The 19481-nt window shown below is 40.6% G+C and overlaps 1 protein-coding gene across 1 annotated transcript in view; it reads left to right on the top strand.

The window, feature by feature from the left end:
* Positions 1–19481, top strand: part of pkn3 (protein kinase N3) — a 54696-nt gene that overhangs the window by 14293 nt on the left and 20922 nt on the right. Inside the window, exons 5-13 of the mRNA XM_078227572.1 lie at positions 330–469; positions 3202–3409; positions 7102–7284; positions 7585–7694; positions 12698–12841; positions 14566–14641; positions 14855–15041; positions 16501–16612; positions 17538–17623. Coding sequence (XP_078083698.1) covers positions 330–469; positions 3202–3409; positions 7102–7284; positions 7585–7694; positions 12698–12841; positions 14566–14641; positions 14855–15041; positions 16501–16612; positions 17538–17623 — 1246 coding nt within the window. The remainder of the gene's footprint in view (positions 1–329; positions 470–3201; positions 3410–7101; positions 7285–7584; positions 7695–12697; positions 12842–14565; positions 14642–14854; positions 15042–16500; positions 16613–17537; positions 17624–19481) is intronic.

Raw genomic sequence — 19481 nt, 5'->3', positions numbered from 1 at the left:
TGTTTTGGCACAACAGTGCGCTACCATGTCTTCTGTAGTCTTAATCTTTTTTGCTGTATTTATAAAGTATTAATTTGAAAGTATACAAAATTCCAAATTTCTCATAAAAACACATAAGGATGAAACTCATCAAAATTAATTTTGGATAACTCAGCTTAAAAAGAAATGTGGCCATTATATTGTACTAGTCGTGCAGTTTGTCTATGATCTGTTATCCTGAGCAAGTGTCTTGATAATTAGATGTACAAAAAAACTTTAGTCAACCCAGGAAACCATGTCACATTATTGAAACTGATCTAACTTTCTATCTGTTGTGGGTCACAACAAAGGAACTATCAGCCCTCTGGAGCTACGAATTGAAGAACTGAGGCATCATCTCTGGGTTGAATCTGCAATAGCAGAAGGTGCAAAAAATGCAGTGAAGTTGCTGGAAGGAAGGAAGGTCCAGGACAAGAAGGTTCTGGCTGAGGTATGGTGACGTTGTTCTAGGACAATTGCACAATTTGTGCTAAATGGGTGAGACTGAGGAAACTTATAGAAAGTGACTTTTAACTCTGTTATGGAAAAACTAATTTAGTCAATATGTTTGGCAAAAATAACATACTGCAACTGCTGGAAATTCTGAAATCAAAGTTTTTAAAATTGCTGGAAATACTCAACCGGTTAGGCAGTATCTATGGAGAGAGAAGTACAGTTAACCTTTCCGATTCATGGCCTCTCATCAGAGCTGGAAGAAATTAGATTTAACAGTTCTTAAGTAAGTGTGGACTTGGAGAAATAGGGTGGTTGGGGGGAAAACAAAGGGGAATATGTAGGATGGAAGGCAAATGAGTAAATGACAAAAGGGAGATTATGCAAGACAAGAAGGGGATGATAATTGGACATGCAAAGGAAAAAAGGTGGGTCCAGAGGAAGTGTAGCAGGTGCTGAGTGGAAAAAATGGGGCAGTGGATACTATCTGAAGTTTTTAAGCTCCGTATTAAATCCAGAACACTGTAAAAGAGCTAATTGAAAGATGAAGTGCTGTTTCTCAAACTTCCTTTGAACTTAATTGGAATAGGAGGCCAAGGACAGACAGCCAGAGCGGGCATAGAGTGGAGAATTAAAGTGGCAGATGACTGGAATCTTAGAGTTATGCTTGAAGGCTGAAAAGGTATATAGCAAAGTAATCATCCGATCTGCAATTGGTCTCAAGAATGTAGAGATTGCATTGTGAACAATGGCTACAGTTTATGGGAAAAGTACAAGTAAATCACCATTTCATTTGGAAGGAGTGCTTGGGGCCCTGGATGATGGAAAAGGAGGAGGTGAAAGCACAGATGTTCCACCTCCTGTGCTTGCATGGGAGGTTGCCATTAGGAAGCAGAGCAGGTGATTGAAGAGCAGATCAAGGTGTCGCAGTGGAAATGCTCCCTTCCATTATATATTTTGATATTGGTGGAAGAAAATCCAGTCTCATTAACATGCAAGAGCTAAGTGTGCAAAATATCATTTTGTAATCTCCATTTTCATTGGGGGGGATAGCTTAGTAGTATTATTGTTAGACTATTAATCCAGAAACTCAGCTAATGTTCTGGGGACCTGAGTTTGAATCCTGCCAAGGCAGATGGTGGAATTTGAATTCAATAAAAAAATAATCTGGAATTAAGAATTTACTGATGAGACCATTACTAGCTGTCAGAAGAACCCATCTGGTTCACTGATGTCCTTTAGGGAAGGAAATCTGCCATCCTTATGGGTCTGGCCTACAGGTGACTCCAGAGCCACAGCAATGTGCTTGACTCTCAACTCCCCTCGGGCAATTAGGGGTGAGCAATAAATGCTGGCTGGCCAGCGATGCCCATGTCCAATGAATTAAATTTTTAAAAATTGAATTGATCTACAATTTGAATTTTGAGGTTAGTATGTTTTATTTTCTATATAAAGTGGTCAATTTCATCTGTATTGTTGAGTTAACAATTTAACATCTGTATTCTATTGATCTAGATCATGGGTGTTTGTGTAGGGAATCTTTTGCCAACTTTTGATACATGCTTCATTACCATAAGCATTTGTATTTATACAGCTTATTTCTCAGGACATCTAAACACCATTAATTCAACTTGCAGAAGTGTACTGGGCAGCATGGTGCCATAATAATTAGCACTGCTGCCCCACAGTGCCAGAGACCTGGGTTCCATTCCTGGCTTGGGTTACTGTCTATGCAGAGTTTGCATGTTCTCCCTTTGTCTGCCTGGGTTTCCTCCAGGTACTCCGGTTTCCTCCCACAGTCCGAAAGATGTGTTGGTTAGGTGCATTGGCCATGCTCATTTCTCCCTCAGTGTACCCGAACAGGTGCGGGAGTGTGGCGTCTAAGGGATTTTCACTGTAACTTCATTACAGTGTTAATGTAAGCCTACTTGGGACACTAATTAATTAATAAATAAATAAACTTTTTACTGGCAAATGCAGCAGTCAGTCATTGCACAGCCAACTCTGGCAAATGGGAGGTAGATAACTGATTTTGTTTTTTCATTATGTTGATTGAAGGATCCTGGGAGACCTTTCCTGCTCTTTTGATGTGTCATGGGATCTTTAATGCCTTCCTACATAGGTAGATGGACCATCAATTTAATATCAAGGGAAAGACAGCTCTGTGCTGCTAATACCCTTATCCCTGCTTTTGTTGCCTTTTGACTCTTCCTCTTAAGCCCACAAACTCCAACTTGTTCAAATATGTGCCCAGTAACGGCTTGTGCCACATCAAACTCCACGGTGTAATCCTTGACTGTATAAACTTTGTACTCCCCAGTGCATCAATTTCAAAATCCTTGCCTTCATTTATAAATCCTTAGCCTTGCTCCACCTTGTCTTTACAAGCCGCACATTGAACCCTTTGAACCTCTAGCTCTGGCCTACTGTTCCACCCCTTGGCCCTTCCACATCATAACTACTGGCAAGTTTTCAGCTGTCTAGGACTTGTTGTAAGGAATTCCCTTCAACCTCTTGTTACTTCAGACCATACTTTTGTTTCCCTCTATTTCTCCCCCATGATATGCCTTGGGATGTCATCTGTACTTATGGGAAAATTTATTGACTTTTGCTGTCTATGCTCAAATGATCAGAATTATACTTGACTATAGTGCTTTTGACACATGGTTTGAAACAATGTGCAGCAAGATCCTTTTTTTAAAAAAAAACTTGGTTTGCATTTGACACCAGGCACAGTCGCAATTGCAGGAGTCAGCCCAAAAAATGGATCTGCTTCGCATGTCACTCGAATGTCGCCTACGTGAGCTCCCTAACGGTCATCCCAAGCATGACGCAATCAAAGAAGAGCTGAAAATTGTGAATTCGCCCTCAGTGGCACTAACCCATATTGGTGCATCGTACCTCTCTGTGGCCTTTATCAAATCAGCAGCACTAACAGGTAAAAGAAGCTCCTGTTTCTTTTTGCCATTTAATTATTTTTTGGGTTGTTAGGAAAGGTACTAGCTGGTACGTTCACACAGTAACGTTACTAATCTCTGTTAATGCAGTTTGTTGACCAGATGCTAGGTGACACAAGAAACTGAGCTATTTTTAAAATTCATTAATGGGATGAGAGATTTGCTGAGCAGGGCACCATTCAATGCTCGAGAAGGTGGTGGTGAGCCACAGCCTTGAACTACTCCAGCCCATGTGTGTAGATAGACCCAGTAAGAAGTTTAACAACACCAGGTTGAAGTCCAACAGGTTTATTTGGTAGCAAAAGCCATAAGCTTTCGGAGCCTTAAGCTCCTTCTTCAGGTGAGTGGGAATTCTGTTCACAAACAGGGCATATAAAGACACAAACTCAATTTACAGAATAATGGTTGGAATGCGAATACTTACAGCTAATCAAGTCTTAAAGGTACAGACAATGTGAGTGGAGAGAGCATTAAGACAGGTCAAAGAGATGTGTATTGTCTCCAGACAGGACATCCAGTGAGGGGGGAGGGGGGCGGGGGGGGGGAAGAGGCATCCATGGCTGATGAGGAAAGTCAAGGACAGCATAAAAGCAAAAGAAAAAGCATACAAAGTGACGAGGATTAGTGGGAAGCCAGAGGATTGGGAAGCCTTTAAAAGTGAGCAAAGGACAACTAAAAAAGCAATAAGGGGTGAGAAGATGAAATATGAGCGTAAGCTAGCTAGTAACCTAAAAGAAGATAGGAAGAGTTTTTTCAATATATAAAAGATAAGAGAGGCAATAAATAGACATTGGACCACTGGAAAATGAGGCTGGAGAAATAATAATAGGAAGCAAAGAAATGGCAGAGGAACTGAATAGCTACTTTGCATCAGTCTTCACGGTGGAAGACACTAATGGGATACCAGAGCTCCAGGAGAGTCGGGGGGCACAGGTGAGTGTAGTGGCCATCACTAAGGAGAAGGTTCTGGGGAAACTGAAAGGTCTGAAGATAGATAAATCACCTGGACTGGATGGACTACACCCCAGGGTTCTAAAAGAGATAGCTGAGGAAATTGTGGAGACATTGGTGGTGATCTTTCAGGAATCACTGGAGGCAGGGAGGGTACCAGAGGACTGGAAAGTAGCGAATGTAACACCGCTATTTAATAAGGGAGGGAGGCAGCAGTTGGGAAATTATAGGCCGATTAGCCTGACTTCGATCATTGGCAAGATTTTAGAGTGCACTATTAAAGATGAGATCGCGTAGTATTTGGAGGTGCCTGATAAAATAGGACTGAGTCAGCATGGCTTTGTCAAGGGGAGGTCATGTCTGACAAATCTATTGGAGTTCTTTGAGGAGGTAACAAGGAAGTTAGATAAAGGAGAACCAGTGGACATGATTTATTTAGATTTCCAAAAGGCCTTTGAGAAGGTGCCGCATAGGAGACTGTTAAATAAGTTAAGAGCCCATGGTGTTACAGGTAAGATCCTGGCATGGATAGAGGATTGGCTGACTGGCAGAAGGCATAGAGTGGGGATAAAGGGGTCTTTTTCAGGATGGCAGCCGGTGACTAGCGGTGTGCCTCAGAGGTCTGTGCTGGGACCACAACTTTTTACAATATACATTAATGATTTGGAAGAAGAAACTGAAGGCACTGTTGCTAAGTTTGCAGATGATACAAAGATATGTCGAGGGACAGATAATATTGAGGAAGCAGGGGGGCTGCAGAAGGACTTAGACAGGTCAGGAGAGTGGCAGTGAGGTTATGCACTTTGGAAGGAGGAACGGAGGCATAGACTATTTGCTAAATGATGAAATGCTTGGGAAATCAGAAGCACAAAGGGATTTGGGAGTCCTTGTTCAAGATTCTTTTAAGGTTAATGTGCAGATTCAGCCGGCAGTTAGGAAGGCAAATGCAATTTTAGCATTCACATTGAGAGGGTTAGAATACAAGAGCAGGGATGTACTTCTGAGGCTGTATAAGGCTCTGGTCAGACCCCATTTGGAGTATTGTGAGCAGTTTTGGGCCCCGTATCTAAGGAAGGATGTGCTGGAAAGGGTCCAGAAAAGGTTCACAAGAATGATCCCTGGAATGAAGAGTTTGTTGTATGAGGAACGGCTGAGGACTCTGGGTCTGTACTTGTTGGAGTTTAGAAAGGTATGGGGGGAATCTTATTGAAACTTACAGGATACTGCGAGGCCTGGACAGAGTGGACGTGGAGAGGATGTTTTCACTCGTAGGAAAAACTACGGCCAGAGGGCACAACCTCAGGCTAAAGGGATGATCCTTTAAAACAGAGATGAGGAGGAATTTCTTCAGCCAGAGAGTGGTGAATCTGTGGAACTCTTTGCCGCAAGAAGACTGTGGAGGCCAGGTCATTCGGGGACGAAGTATAAAGGGTCGCAAACTTCAAGCTTTTAGGTGTCCAGATCACCAACAACCTGCCCTGGTCCCCTCATGCTGACACTATAGTTCAGAAAGCCCACCAACGCCTCTACTTTCTTGGAGGACTAAGGAAATTTGGCATGTCAGCTATGACTCTCAACAACGTTTACAGATGCACCATAGAAAGTATTCTTTCGGGTTGTATCACAGCTTGGTATGGGGCTCCTGCTCTGCCCAAGACTGCAAGGAACTACAAAAGGTCATGAATGTAGCCCAATCCATCACGCAAACCAGCCTCCCATCCATTGACTCTGTCTACATTTCCTGCTGCCTCAGCAAAGCAGCCAGCATAATTAAGGACCCCACGTACCCCGGACATTCTCTTCCACCACCTTCTGTTGGGAAAAAGATACAAAAGTCTGAGGTCACGTACCAACAGCTTCTTCCCTGCTGCTGTCAGACTTTTGAATGGACCTACCTTGCATTAAGTTGATCTTTCTCTACACCCTAGCTATGACTGTAACACTACATTCTGCACTCTCTCCTTTCCTTCTCTATGAATGGTATGCTTTGTCGGTATAGCGCGCAAGAAACAATACTTTTCACTATAATATGTGACAATAATAAATCAAATCATTGAGTGTCTTTAAGACAGAGATAGATAGGTTCTTGATTAATAAGGAGATTCAGGGGTGATGGAGAAAAGGCAGGAGAATGAAGATGAGAAAAATATCAGCCATGATTGAATGGCGGAGCAGACTCGATGGGCCAAGTGGCCTAATTCTGTTCCTATGTTTTTATGTTCTTATGGTTATTTGCGCTGCCAGGGGAAGGATGGTGCTGGGTGGAAATTGTATGGGAGGAAACTAGAATAGTTCTTCAATATGGTAATGAAAGTGATTTTAATTAGTTATCTAGATGCAAAAAGTCTCATGTGAGTTGCTTTTTTCTCTGGCTTGCTCAGATAACTGACTTTCTATTGACCCTTGCTCTGCAGATTGCTCGGAAAATACTTTATTTGGAATGGTGAGGAATTGAAGACGAGGCCAGGGCTCAATAAGGGACAGATTAGTCATTTTAGTTTTTAAATCTTGAGAAAAGTTGAATTGGATTTTGTCCATTTATCAAATTACTTCAGTGATGTCTATGGTTCTTTCCAATCTCTCCCTGATGGCTGGAAGCATATTATTTTGAAGGATTTTCTTGACGTTTTATCCTTAATCGACAAAGACAATTGTATCCCAGCCTAACATGCCTGTGCCTCCAAACATAATACAAATATTCCCTAATTTTTTAATTTCCCAGGTACATTGGAAGTAAAGTTACTAGGTTGCCAGCACCTTCTCGAGAATGTCCCAGGTCGCTCGTGGATGGCGAATGCGTCACCCAGTCCAGGAACCCCCTTATCATCTGTTAAGACATGGACAGGGATAAATATTCACAGGCGAAATACAGCACGCCGATACTTAAAACCCGAGGATCCAAGTAGTGAGTATTTAATTATTGATATGCATTTGTACACACATTCACTTTTTGGTATAATTTTGGGGTACAATCCCTATTACGAGGTTATCTTGGATCTGCAACTGCCATCCAAGTGCAGCTAGATAACTTGCTCTCCCACACATCTGCCAGCCCTTCCTTTGCCTGAAGTGAGGTGCTCAGCATTGTTAAAGCAGGTCATCACTTCACTTTTTTTCCCCAGATATCTACAATATGAAGGGGCAAGATTTAAAGGTAGTGAACGTTATCTTGAGCTTAAGTTAATTGTCCAATTCTATTTTTCAGCTGAAGCGTGTGCTGTTCTGAAACTGGACAATCGAATCGTAGGACAAACACACTGGCGTTCTGTGAAGAATCAAACATGGGATCAGGCCTTCAGCATTGAACTTGACAGGGTATATTAATGATGCAAATTATAATCTGCCTCGTTGGTCAGCATAGTTTAAATTCTAAATTTGGGATTCTCAATTTTATAAATGAACAGAGCCCAAAAGCAGATGTAACAGTAAAACCTATAGAAGTAATTTGGTTCAGCTGTGGTACAGAAAAGGTTCACAAAAGTGATACCATTAATGAGAACCTTTAGTTATTAACAGTTAGTCAGATTAAAGGAACTGGGGTTTATTTGACTAGAACAATGAAAGTCGAAAGGAGAATTGATTGGGATAGGGCAGATGTTCAGAGGGAGAATCTTGAAGTAAACGGGCATTAATTATTTCTACTGGAGAAAAGTCAACAACTAGAATGCAAAAAACTTAATATCACTAAAAGACTCGGGGGATTCTTGAATGCGCCATGTTGTTGAAATAAAAATTATAAACCTTAGCCCCAGATCCCTCAACAATCACCCTCATTTGAGTTCAAAACAGCACTTCACACAGATGCTTATTTTGGGTCTAAGAAGTGTGAACCACTTCTTTCCCAAGGAAAATGACTATCAAGATAGCCTGCTAGATAATTTATTGGCCAGGTTATAATTACCCAGATATTATAATGATCTGGGGATCTCTCTTGTATCATCCCACTTTCAAAAAATAATGAGGTGAATTCTTAAAATGGCTAACAGAAAAGAGAGAACTACAAGAGACATTATTCTTTGCTAACTTATAAATTTATTAAAGAATCATTGAATATGCAATACATTTTATGTGGATAAGTATACTGCAATATTAATGACAAAAGATAGAAAACGCAGTCTTAGTTCTAATAATCCAACAAAAAGACTTTAAAACACTGCCACAGCTAATATCAGTTATAGATATCCATCAAATATTCAAATTAGTGTTATCTTAAATCCCAGAGTGATATAGTTGTTCGGACAGTAGGACACAGAAAACTCTGTTTTAAGATGTCCAACTTTCCCACAACCAGAGAAATATTGGAGGGCTCTCAATACACCTGAAACCTTTCTACAATACTTCTGATTTTCTGAAGGGAAATTTGTATATTCATACCTGTCTAAAACCGCATTGCATCATCTTTAGCAGCGATGGGTGCCACCTATTTCATTAAATCTCTTTTTGTTTAGCCCCTAAAATTCATTTCTTTAATTGTTAAAATGGATTTATAATATCAGTGCTGTGAGCTGATAGCTGGTCAACTTATGCTTTATAATATGTTCTAATATTATTCCTGATTACTTGCAATTGCTTCCATATTTGCATAGTGATTTAAAATTTTTAGTTGAGATCTTTAAACGTTTTTTTTCCAGCTTAGAGAGAGCTGCATTCTTATAGAATTTTTTGTTTTGGGTGTATGATCACATCCAGTTCTGATTTGCTAAGTTTTAGGGATATCTTCTTAACAGACAATGGCAATCGTAGCAGGCTGTGCCATCAGCATTCTTACCTAAAGTTCCATTGCTGGTGAATAAAGCAATTATGTTTACCTCTATTTCCAAAACAGGAAAGAGGCCCAGTGATACCTAAAGAGAAAACGCTGGAAAATCTCAGCAGGTCTGGCAGCACCTGTAAGGAGAGAAAAGAGCTGACGTTTCGAGTCCAGATAACCCTTTGTCAAAGCTTTGACAAAGGGTCATCTGGACTTGAAACATCAGCTCTTTTCTCTCCTTACAGATGCTGCCAGACCTGCTGAGATTTTCCAGCATTTTCTCTTTTGGTTTCAGATTCCAGAATCCGCAATAATTTGCTTTTACCCAGTGATACCTAGTTGATGGTACAGATGAGGTGACATCAATTTGTAATTCAGGGTAGTGCCCATTCTTTGTATGAGGCCTCTGGGTAAAAACAGCTATCTGATAGTCTGCATCCATTTTCTCAGTTCTAAAGTATAATATCCAAATTTATGTGTGAATTCTACTTGGTATTTCCTTCACACTCTCAATAGGGCGGATGGAAACAGAACCAGAATTTTTTAAAAAGGAGATGGCTAAATAATTGAAAAAAAATGCAGGGGAGTGGATCTAAATGAATAGCCATTTCGGAGACCTGGTATTGACATAATCCAAATGATGCTACAAAGTTTATATTTAACACAAATAACCAAAAGAAGCATGGTGAAATATACCTGTGCAAATTTGAAATCATAGCTTTTTCCAGCAAATTTAACGGGTCCATCAGAGCTTGTAATTAACACTGAAATATTACCAACCCTTCCATTTGAAATTATAATAAGCCTGAGAAGCATCATAATGAGGCAGCATCATGACATAACTGATCTAGGCACTGTCATATTGAATGGTACATGACGGAATTCTGTTGCTAAAATTGTGAAATCATTGTTAGATAACTTGCATTCGTACAGCATCTTGTCCCTCAAACATCATAAGGTGCTTCATTCATTATTATTTATTAATCACAAGTAGTCTTACATTAACAGTGCAATGAAGTTACTGTGACAATCCCCTAGTCACCACACTCCGACGCCTGCTCGGGTACACTGAGGGAGAATTTAGCATAGCCAATGCACCTAACCAGCACGTCTTTCGGATTGTGGGAGGAAACCTGAGCACGTGGAAGATACCCATGTAGTCTGAATTAATGCTTTTTCTGTTGTATCGGTGACTATAACAGCCATTTTGCTACAGCAAGGTCCCACAGATGACATGAGATGAATGACCTTGGTGGTTGAGTTAAGAATATGAACCAGGTTATTTGGAGAGCACCTTGATCTTCTTTGAATGGAGCTGTGGTATCTTTAGTGTTCATTTGTGCACTAACGTCTTGAAGTGGCTGATTGAATCACCATCTTCTGACTTGAAGGAAAGATTGCTCCTAACTCAGCAAATATAATATTTGCATAGTAAATAATACACATTCTTGCTAGAAAGGATCTCCCAACCTCCCCCACTCACCTTGAAGTTCAGAAGTACTTGATTCAAAATCACACTTGAGGCCACCATCCATGCTTTGAATAACAGTGCAGCCGAACCACCATCCGCCATGGTCTTGCTGAGTTTAATCATAGTTGTTGTTTGACTACATTGTACGTTTAAAAATAATTCACAGATGGCTACTAGGTCAAGATTGTCCGCAACACTTGAGTGAAAATGCTTTGGCCAGAAGACAAATGTGCAATATGAACTTGCAATCTATCCATGTACATAATAAAGAATAACTCTGTTTAGCAAGAAGATATTGACTTTCAGTAAAGGTGAATTTGGGACCTGTAGCAGTGTTCTTGAGGTCTTGTTATTTGCTGGCCCTCCTGCCATTACAACTTTTGAAAGAGCTATTGGGCTTGAGACTGTTTAGCCTGCATCCACTGGATCTCTTCAGTAAAAATCTTACAGCTTGTAAATTCCTTCTGTTATACCACCATAAAGACTCAGGAAACCCACTGGAAAGAAACATAATTTATTACAGAATGCAAAGTTAAACCACTGTGGAATACACACACTAGTTCCTGCCTGGGACTACAGTTCAAGCAGGCCTGCCTTATAAAAGGCTCGGGTAATGAGCTCCAGCTGGGCAGGCCACTGTCTGTTACCAGTGGAACTTACTTAACGAGCCCCATCGGGAGATCAATCAGTGATTTCCCCATTGATCTCATCGTGGTTATCGTACCCACAAAACTGATATTTACTGTAATCTCTTGTATTTTCCACCTATATCAATTAAATAGAGGAACAGAGGGACGATTGGTGAGAGCAATTAATAAAGCATATAATATCATGGGTTTTTTAATAGCAGCATACAGTACAAGAGCAAGGAGGTTATGCTGAACTAGTGCAAAACCCTAGTTAGACATTAGCTGAAGCAATGTGTAGAGTTCTTGGCCACCCTATAGGAAACATATGAATGCACTGGGGGAGAGTGCAGAACAGGTTTACAAGAATGGTTCCAGGGATAAGAAACTTCAGTTATGAGGATAAGTTGGAGAGGTTGTGACTGTTTTCCTTGGAGAGAAAAAGGTTAGGAGGAGATTTATTAGAGATGCTCAAAATTATGAGGGAGCTCAAAACAAAGGGGGCAATAGAAGTAAATGTGATGTAAGAGAATACTTTTTTTACACAGCGAGTGGTTCGAGTGCACTTGCTGATTAAGCCAAGTGCAGAAAAATGTCATTCATTGTGAAATGTTTGTACTGAAGTCAGCACTACCTGAGGATTGTTGTGATGGTGTTGACACAGGAAACTCAAAAACATGTGGATACAGTTTATTGATTCTATAAATCACTGAATTGGTACAGCAGAGAAGGAGGCCATATAGCCCATCAACCTGCACTGGTTCTCCAAATAAACAATATGCCTTAGTGTCCCACCTTGTGGAAGTGTGGTTGGGGTAGGTTCAATTGAGGCTTTTAATGGGGCATTCAATGATTGTTTGATTAGAAACAATGCAAGGGTATGGGGAAAAGGCAGGGGCACTAAGGCATAATGTTTCTTTGGAGAATAGTTGGTGTAAGAATGACTGGTGATCTCATTAAAACATATAAAATTCTTGGGCTGGACAGGATTGACGCTGGGAAGATATTTCTCCTGGTTGTAGATTCTGAAACTTGGAGAGAGCGTCTCTGCATAAAGGGTCAACCAGTTAGGAATGAGATGAGAATTTTCTTAATTCAAAGCGAAACTCTGAAATTCTCTGCTCTTGGATGTTCAGTTGCTGAGTACATTAAAGATTTTTGGTCACTGTGGATGGGATTCTTTGATCTCGTTCACCCCCGTGACCAGCGAGAATGGAGAATTTGGCACCCAGCCAAAACCCATTCTCTGCCGCGGGACTGGAGAATCCCAGCAGCATGCAAGGTCTGAGGCATAAGAGAATTGCAAGAAAGTGTAGTGATGTTATAGATGAGTGATGATCTAATTGGTTGGTTGTGTAATTTAATTCAATTTACCTGATCAGCAATGTGTGTCCATGCTAAATTATTAGTCATAGTTTGTTAGTTTAGCATTCAGACTTGTTCTTCAAGTTTTGATTTTCTTTCTTTGTAGTCTCGTGAGTTGGAAATTGCTGTTTACTGGCGGGACTGGCGAGAGCTATGTGCAGTAAAGTTTCTGCGACTTGAGGAATTCCTGGACAACCAACGCCATGTGATGAATCTGTGCTTGGAGCCACATGGGGTGCTTTCTGCAGAGGTGAGTCTGTTATTCTTTGTGCTTGTACAGCACACCAAGTGATAACTCCTGCCCTATAGGGGAAGGCAGCTATCCCATTCTCAAAGATCATTTATATGCTGCTACATGGCTTTTCTCCGGGAGATGTTTCTGAGAGCACGTTGGGAGACCAATGAATTTCCTCCTTTTCTATAAGTGAGTACTTGTCCTGTGCTTTGCTTAAGTCCAAAATGGTACAGTTGAGATTTAATATGACTTCAACTACAATTCCAATATTCTACAGAATGCTGTGGTTGAAACTGAATCTGCTCTGCCAATGCAGGAGCCATAATCTTTTTTTAATACAACATTTTGCATGAATCTATTTGTGAAAGTATAGGGGATGTTGCTTGGTAGTAGAGAACTTGGAGTATTATTTAAAAATAAATAAACAGTGGCTGGTACAGTGGTTAGCACTGCTGCTACACAGCGCCAGGGACCGGGTTCGATTCCCGGCTTGGGTCACTGTCTGTGCGGAGTCTGCACATTCTCCCCATGTCTGCGTGGGTTTTCTCCAGGTGCTCCGGTTTCCTCCCACAGTCCGAAAGACGTGCTGGTTAGGTGCATCGGCCATGCTAAATTCTCCCTCCGTGTCACCCGAACAGGCGCCGGAGTGTGGCGACTAGGGGATTTTCACAGTAACTGCATTGCAGTATTAATGTGACAAAAAATAAACTTAAAGAGAAACATGCTGTTGAAACTTCTGGGGCACAATCTTGCCGCCCGTTCGCGCCATGCTCCCGCTGCAGTGAATGGAGATTTGGCTTGTCGCCAAATTCTCCGTCTTCGCTGCAGCGGGATGGGAAAATCCCGCTGGCATGAACGGTTGGAAAATTCCGGCCCTTGTTTTGCACTCATCAGGACAGATGCAAGAATTCCAAATTTCCAATCTTGTATTGCGTGAGAAAAAGGTGCTAATTGGTTGGCAAGTTGACTCTAGTTGAGGTGTTGCCATGGCAAGTGAGCAATGCCTGGACATGTTCTTTTTGCCTGCAGATGGCAAGTACCTGCAAATGAATGTGTTTAGCTTCTAGCAAGTGTAAATAAGCCACATTACCAGCTCAAAAATCTTGTTTTGGTTGTCAATGTAATTCTTTGCACACTTAGTATTGTCAAATCATAAAATCATATGTCGTGTTAGATATTATGCACTGAGTTTTAGACACATAATCTGGTTGAGTACTTTCACTACTCTACCTATTGTGAACAACCTAACAGAAGAGCAAATGATACAATCCACCAGTTGTTGGGATGCATATTAGATGTGATTCTGCAATCAGACAGCCCTTGCTGAACAACCCTGAGTGTGCTAAGAATTGCATCAGTCAAGTTTGCAAGGTGGTTCACTTACGCTTGCTGGAAGCTGCATGTATCTATACCCAGAGACCTGTCCTCTATCAGCAAAAGGAACATGTCCAGACATTGCATCTTTTTTCCCCCGAGTTCCCTCAGACATTCTCCATGGCATTGCCATGACCAGTCAGTCAATTTCTCAAGCAATCAACAACCTTTTCTCATGCAGATTTAATTGTTGCTTTCTTTGAAATTTGGCATTCTTTCATCTGCCCTGTGAAGTGCAAGACAAAAAACTTTGATGGCATGTCTCTCTTTTTTCAGCAATGTTTGTGATGTTATTAATTCGTATTCTAAATATATTCTGTGTAAATGAAAAGCTGGAGCCTCTACAATTATGTGAATCATTGCAGGTGATCTTCTGTAATCCTGCTATTGACCGTTACCCTAAGCTACGACGACAGAATCGAATTTTCCCCAAAGAGAAAGGTGGGTTCTTTCAAGCTGCCTCATTTGATGGCAAAATATTATAGAACTCAAGTGTAGCAGAGATCTTTTTTCAAAAACATGTAGAACAGTAACAGTTTTTTGTTAAATTCCAAATATGTGTGCATCTTTACTTTACCTTAAGTAGTCAGCCTTTGCTAAGCATGAGGGATGGTCACTGAAAATTTTCTAATTGAAGCACCTTATCTTTTGCAGGGAGAAACTTTTTGAGAGCATCACAGATGAATATTAACATTGCCACCTGGGGGCGTCTAATGATGAATATGCTGCCACCTTGTAGCAGCATGATGACAACAAGTCCATCATTACCCCCACCTGATTCTAGTTTCACATCCTCACCTGCAGCACCATGCACTTTCAGCACCTTGTCACCAGAACCAAGGCAAGTTGAGCTATCTAAATCTTTCCTGTTCCTTTGTATTTACAAATGGCAAGCTTCTTGTGACCCATTAGTTCAAACAAGTTGCTCGGATTCCCTATCAGACAGTTTAATGCATAGGTTTGTCAGCCTACTTGTTTTGACTTTAATGAGAATGAGCATTTGGAGAGTGAGAAGGCTGCAGGGTTGGTATTCTGAAAGGATTATATCAAATCGACCGAAGGGCCACCGTTCAAACCTAATTTATAATCTGATTGGCAGAACTAGGGAAAGAAAGAAAATCAATATATCAGGAACTCTCCATGTGTTTGTAAGTTTGAGAAGACTTGGGTGAAGTGATGAAACCAAACTACAAAGACATTGTCACAGCTGAAAGGAGAAGAGAAAGTGGGATCGATAAAGAAATAATGATTAGTGCCTCTAAACTTGGGTAGCAGGAAGGGAAAACTGAGTGAGGTAAGAAGTTCTGTTCCTGTTGGTCGTCACCCAACAGCACTCTCTGATTTTTAATGAACAGGATGGTGTATGCTACTAACTTTATCCTAACTGTTCTCAATCCTGGGATTATTGGTCAGGAAACCGGTTCCAGCCAGGTGAGGATAGGAAATGTATGCTTTTGGTTGCTCCTCTGAGATGCAATGCAGTAGTTCCATGCCAGTTTTTATCTCTTAGTGACTGTGAACTGACACCACTTTTCTCAACAGAAGCAACAGAGTGTAAGTGGCTAGCTGCTGTTGTACTGAATTTATGACCTGCTCTGTCTCTATATGCACAACTACTAATGTACCGTGATTACAAAATATGTGAGCTAACAACTCAATTTGGATCTATAGATAAAAGCAAATTATTGCAGATGCTGGAATCTGAAACAGAAGCTGGAAAATCTCAGCAGTCTGGATGATCTTCAAGGGTGATCCAGACTTGGAACACTGGCTCTATTCTCTCTCCACAAATGCTGTCAGACCTGCTTGAGATTTTTCAGCATTTTTCTGTTTTCGTTGCCATCTTTATCTAGTTTGGTCTGTATGGCTCCAAACCCCCAGCAATGTGGCTGACTCTTCACTAACAAGCCATCCAGTTGTATTCAAAAAGGCAGTCATCACCGCCTTCTCAAGGATTATTGGAGATGGTCAATGCTGGCTGGCTTTGCCAGTGATGCCCATTTCCCATGAGCGAATTAATAAGAAGTTAACTGTTATCCAGATTATTGCAGGAAAGAGGAAATATCAGAATTTATTGCCATTCAGACAATTTAAAACCTATGGTTACAAGGAAACGTAACTGTAGTTGGGATGAGTATCTGCTGAAAAAATTAACCAGAAGTAATAAATTATATTTGCAGTTTCTAAAATATGCCCGTTAGACTCAAATCTTCTAAGTAATAGTAAACGTTTGTTTTTCCATGTATAAGATATTGTTTGCCCGGGTGTTTCGTTTTCATTCTTTAATTGTGTATGTATAGGGACTTTACACCGATCAACCTAAACTTCAGTCCAGAACCGCCTCCCAAGCCACCTCGACTTTTTATAAATTGCGCCTCAGAGGAAAGGATCCTTCCGCTTGTTAACAGTCAGGTAAGTAATGCTAGTTATTGGAGAAGAGACACAGTGGGGGAACAAAGTAATAACAAAGTAATTGGTTTGTAAAATAAAAAATTGACTTAAATTTTGTCTATTAAAAATTGACTTAAATTTTGTCTGGGAACTTTTGTGATGTGTGCATTTTGAGATAAGTTTGGGGGTTTAAGTGGAAGATTTTGAATGCAGCTGCATGTTAGCTTGCGAGGATCCAGGTGGACATTGGCCAGGATATCAGGAAAACTTTGCTCAATGTTTCTCAATCAACCAGCACCACTTAAAAACACACTTGCCAATCACTTCATCTTATTGCTGGGTGTAAAACTGGCTACTGAACTGGCCTACATAAGTGACTCCACTGTAAAATACTTTCATTATTTGTAAAACACTTTGGGATGTTCATAGAATCCTACTGTGCAGAAAGAGGCCATTTGGCCCATTGAGTGCACCGACCACAATCCCATCCAGGTAATATCCCCATAACTCCACATATTTATCCTGCTAATCCCACTGACACTAGCATTAATTTAACATGGCTAATCAACCTAACCGGCACATTTTTGGACTATGGGAGGAAACCGGAGCACTCGGAGGAAATCCACACAGACACCGGGAGAATGTACAAACTCCACACAGCCAGTGACCTGAGACCGGAATAGAACCCAGGTCCCTGGTGCTGTGAGGCAGCAGTGCTAACCACTCTGCCACCATGCTGTCCCTGTTGCTGGTATATAAGGTACTAAAGTAGTACCAGGGTTTTAAATGTTAAGCAACCACTTCTAACCACAATGTTCAGTACTGTATGATGGTGGAATGCAAAATCCATAATTTTGCGTAAGACCATATCTTGTTCACTTATCTCCCTGTTTCAAGTTTTGCTTGTTCTTCAGATTAGTTATTCTGTGTTTATCTTTTTTAATAGAGTGCAATTGGAAGTGATACAGAGGTGACCACTCAACAGACTAACCAAGCCCCAGAGATAATAAATCCAGCTTGGGTTACACCCAGGTAAGGATTGACTATCATCAATGTTCTGTATATCTGAACAGGTAAGCAGTGTATGTAGGTCAAGTTAGGGATTTCATTAGAACATAGAACAGTACAGCCCTTCGGCCCAGGATGTACTGTCGAACATGACATCAAATTAAACTATTCCCTTCTGCCTGCTATTGGTCCATATCCCTCTCCCTTGCATATTTACATGCTAATCTAAAAGCCCCTTATTGACCCCTATCATATCTGCCTCCTCCACTACCCCGAGCAGCGATTTTTCAGACACCTACCACTCTGTGTAAAAAAAAAACCTTGCCCCTCACATCTCCTTTGAACTTTTCCCCTCTCACCTTAAGTGCATGCCCTGTAGTATTAGACATTTCAATTCTGAGAAAAAGATCTTATTTCTTCCTGAAGTGAACCTTAATTTGGTCAATTTTAAATGGCAAATTTTCTTAGATTACAGAATTACCCCTCTATGCTTTATTACCTCTGGACTGAACTCCCAACAATTTTTTTGTTAATATTGATTTTTTTTTTCCATGAGAGCTCTAGCTTATATTGCGATGTGATTCCATTAATTTCAGTAACTCTGCTCAATCTCATCCAAGTGACCATTGTTAGTGTTTGAGTCTACACTATATAGGACTTAGGAACAAGAGTAGGTCATTTGGCCCTTCACTGCATTGAATAAGATCATGGCTGATCTTCTCAGAATCCATTTTGTTGTCTGTCTCTCCATAATCCTTGACTCCCTTGTCTACCAAAAATCTATCTAATTCAGTCTTGAATAAATTCAATGACCTAGCCTCCACTACTTTTGAGGTAGAAAATTCCAAAGACTAAATGACCCTCTAAAAGAAAAAGTGCCTCGTCTCTGTTTTAAAAGTGTTAGTTTAAAGCTGTCCCTTAGCTCTAGTCTTCCCCACATGAAAAAACATCCTCCCGGTATTTACCCTGTCAAGTTCCCTTAGGATCTTGTAAGTTTCAATAAGATCACTTTTCATTCTTCTAAACTCCATTGGTATGGGCCGACCTCTTCAAACTTTCTTCATAAGATCAGCTCTTCGTCTCAGGAATGAGTCAAGTGATGAACCTTCTCTGAACTGCTTCTAATATGATTAGATTAGATTCGACTTAGAATTAGATTCTAATGCAATTTGGTTCTCCTTTTCAAATAAGGAGAACCAAAACTGTACATAGTACTTCAGATGTGGTCTCACCAAGGCACTATACAGCAGTAAAACTTCTCTACTTTTATATTTCATTCCCTTGCAGTAAATGCCAATATTCCATTTGCCTTTGTAATCACTTACAGTACCTGCATACTAAGTGTTTTGCTGTACCAGGATACCCAGATCCCTCTGGTTCACGGAGTTCCGCATTATCTCTCTATTTAAATAGTATACCTCTTTCCTGTTCTTCAGCCAAACATATTTTCCCACATTATACTCCATCTGCTAAATTTTTGCCTGCTCATATAACTTTGCAAATTCTCTACTTCTTCTTGACAATTTACTTCCCTGCCTATCTTGGTATTATTGGCAAATTTAGCATTCGGCCCCTTCATCCAAGTCATTGGTATAGATTGTAAGTAGTTGGGTCCTATCACTGATCCCTGTGGCACTCTGAGATCTAGCTTGCCGAACAGAAAATTACTCCTTTATCCCTACTCTCCTGTTAGCTAGCTAATCCTTTATCCCTGCTAATATGTTAGCCCCATCACCATGAACTCTTGTACTGTATGGTAAATAACCTTCTTTCAAGAATCCTTAAATTCTGGAAAAGGGGATTGGAAAACTGCCAATATAACACCCTTGCTTAAAAAGGGAGGAAGACAAAAAACAGGTAACTATAGTCCAGTTAGCTTAAC

Source organism: Mustelus asterias, chromosome 13 (genome assembly GCF_964213995.1).
Source record: "Mustelus asterias chromosome 13, sMusAst1.hap1.1, whole genome shotgun sequence".
In the NCBI taxonomy this organism is placed as follows: Eukaryota; Metazoa; Chordata; class Chondrichthyes; order Carcharhiniformes; family Triakidae; genus Mustelus; species Mustelus asterias.
The sequence above is the reverse complement of the archived record's forward strand: the minus strand, read 5'-3'. Positions and strand labels throughout refer to the sequence as shown.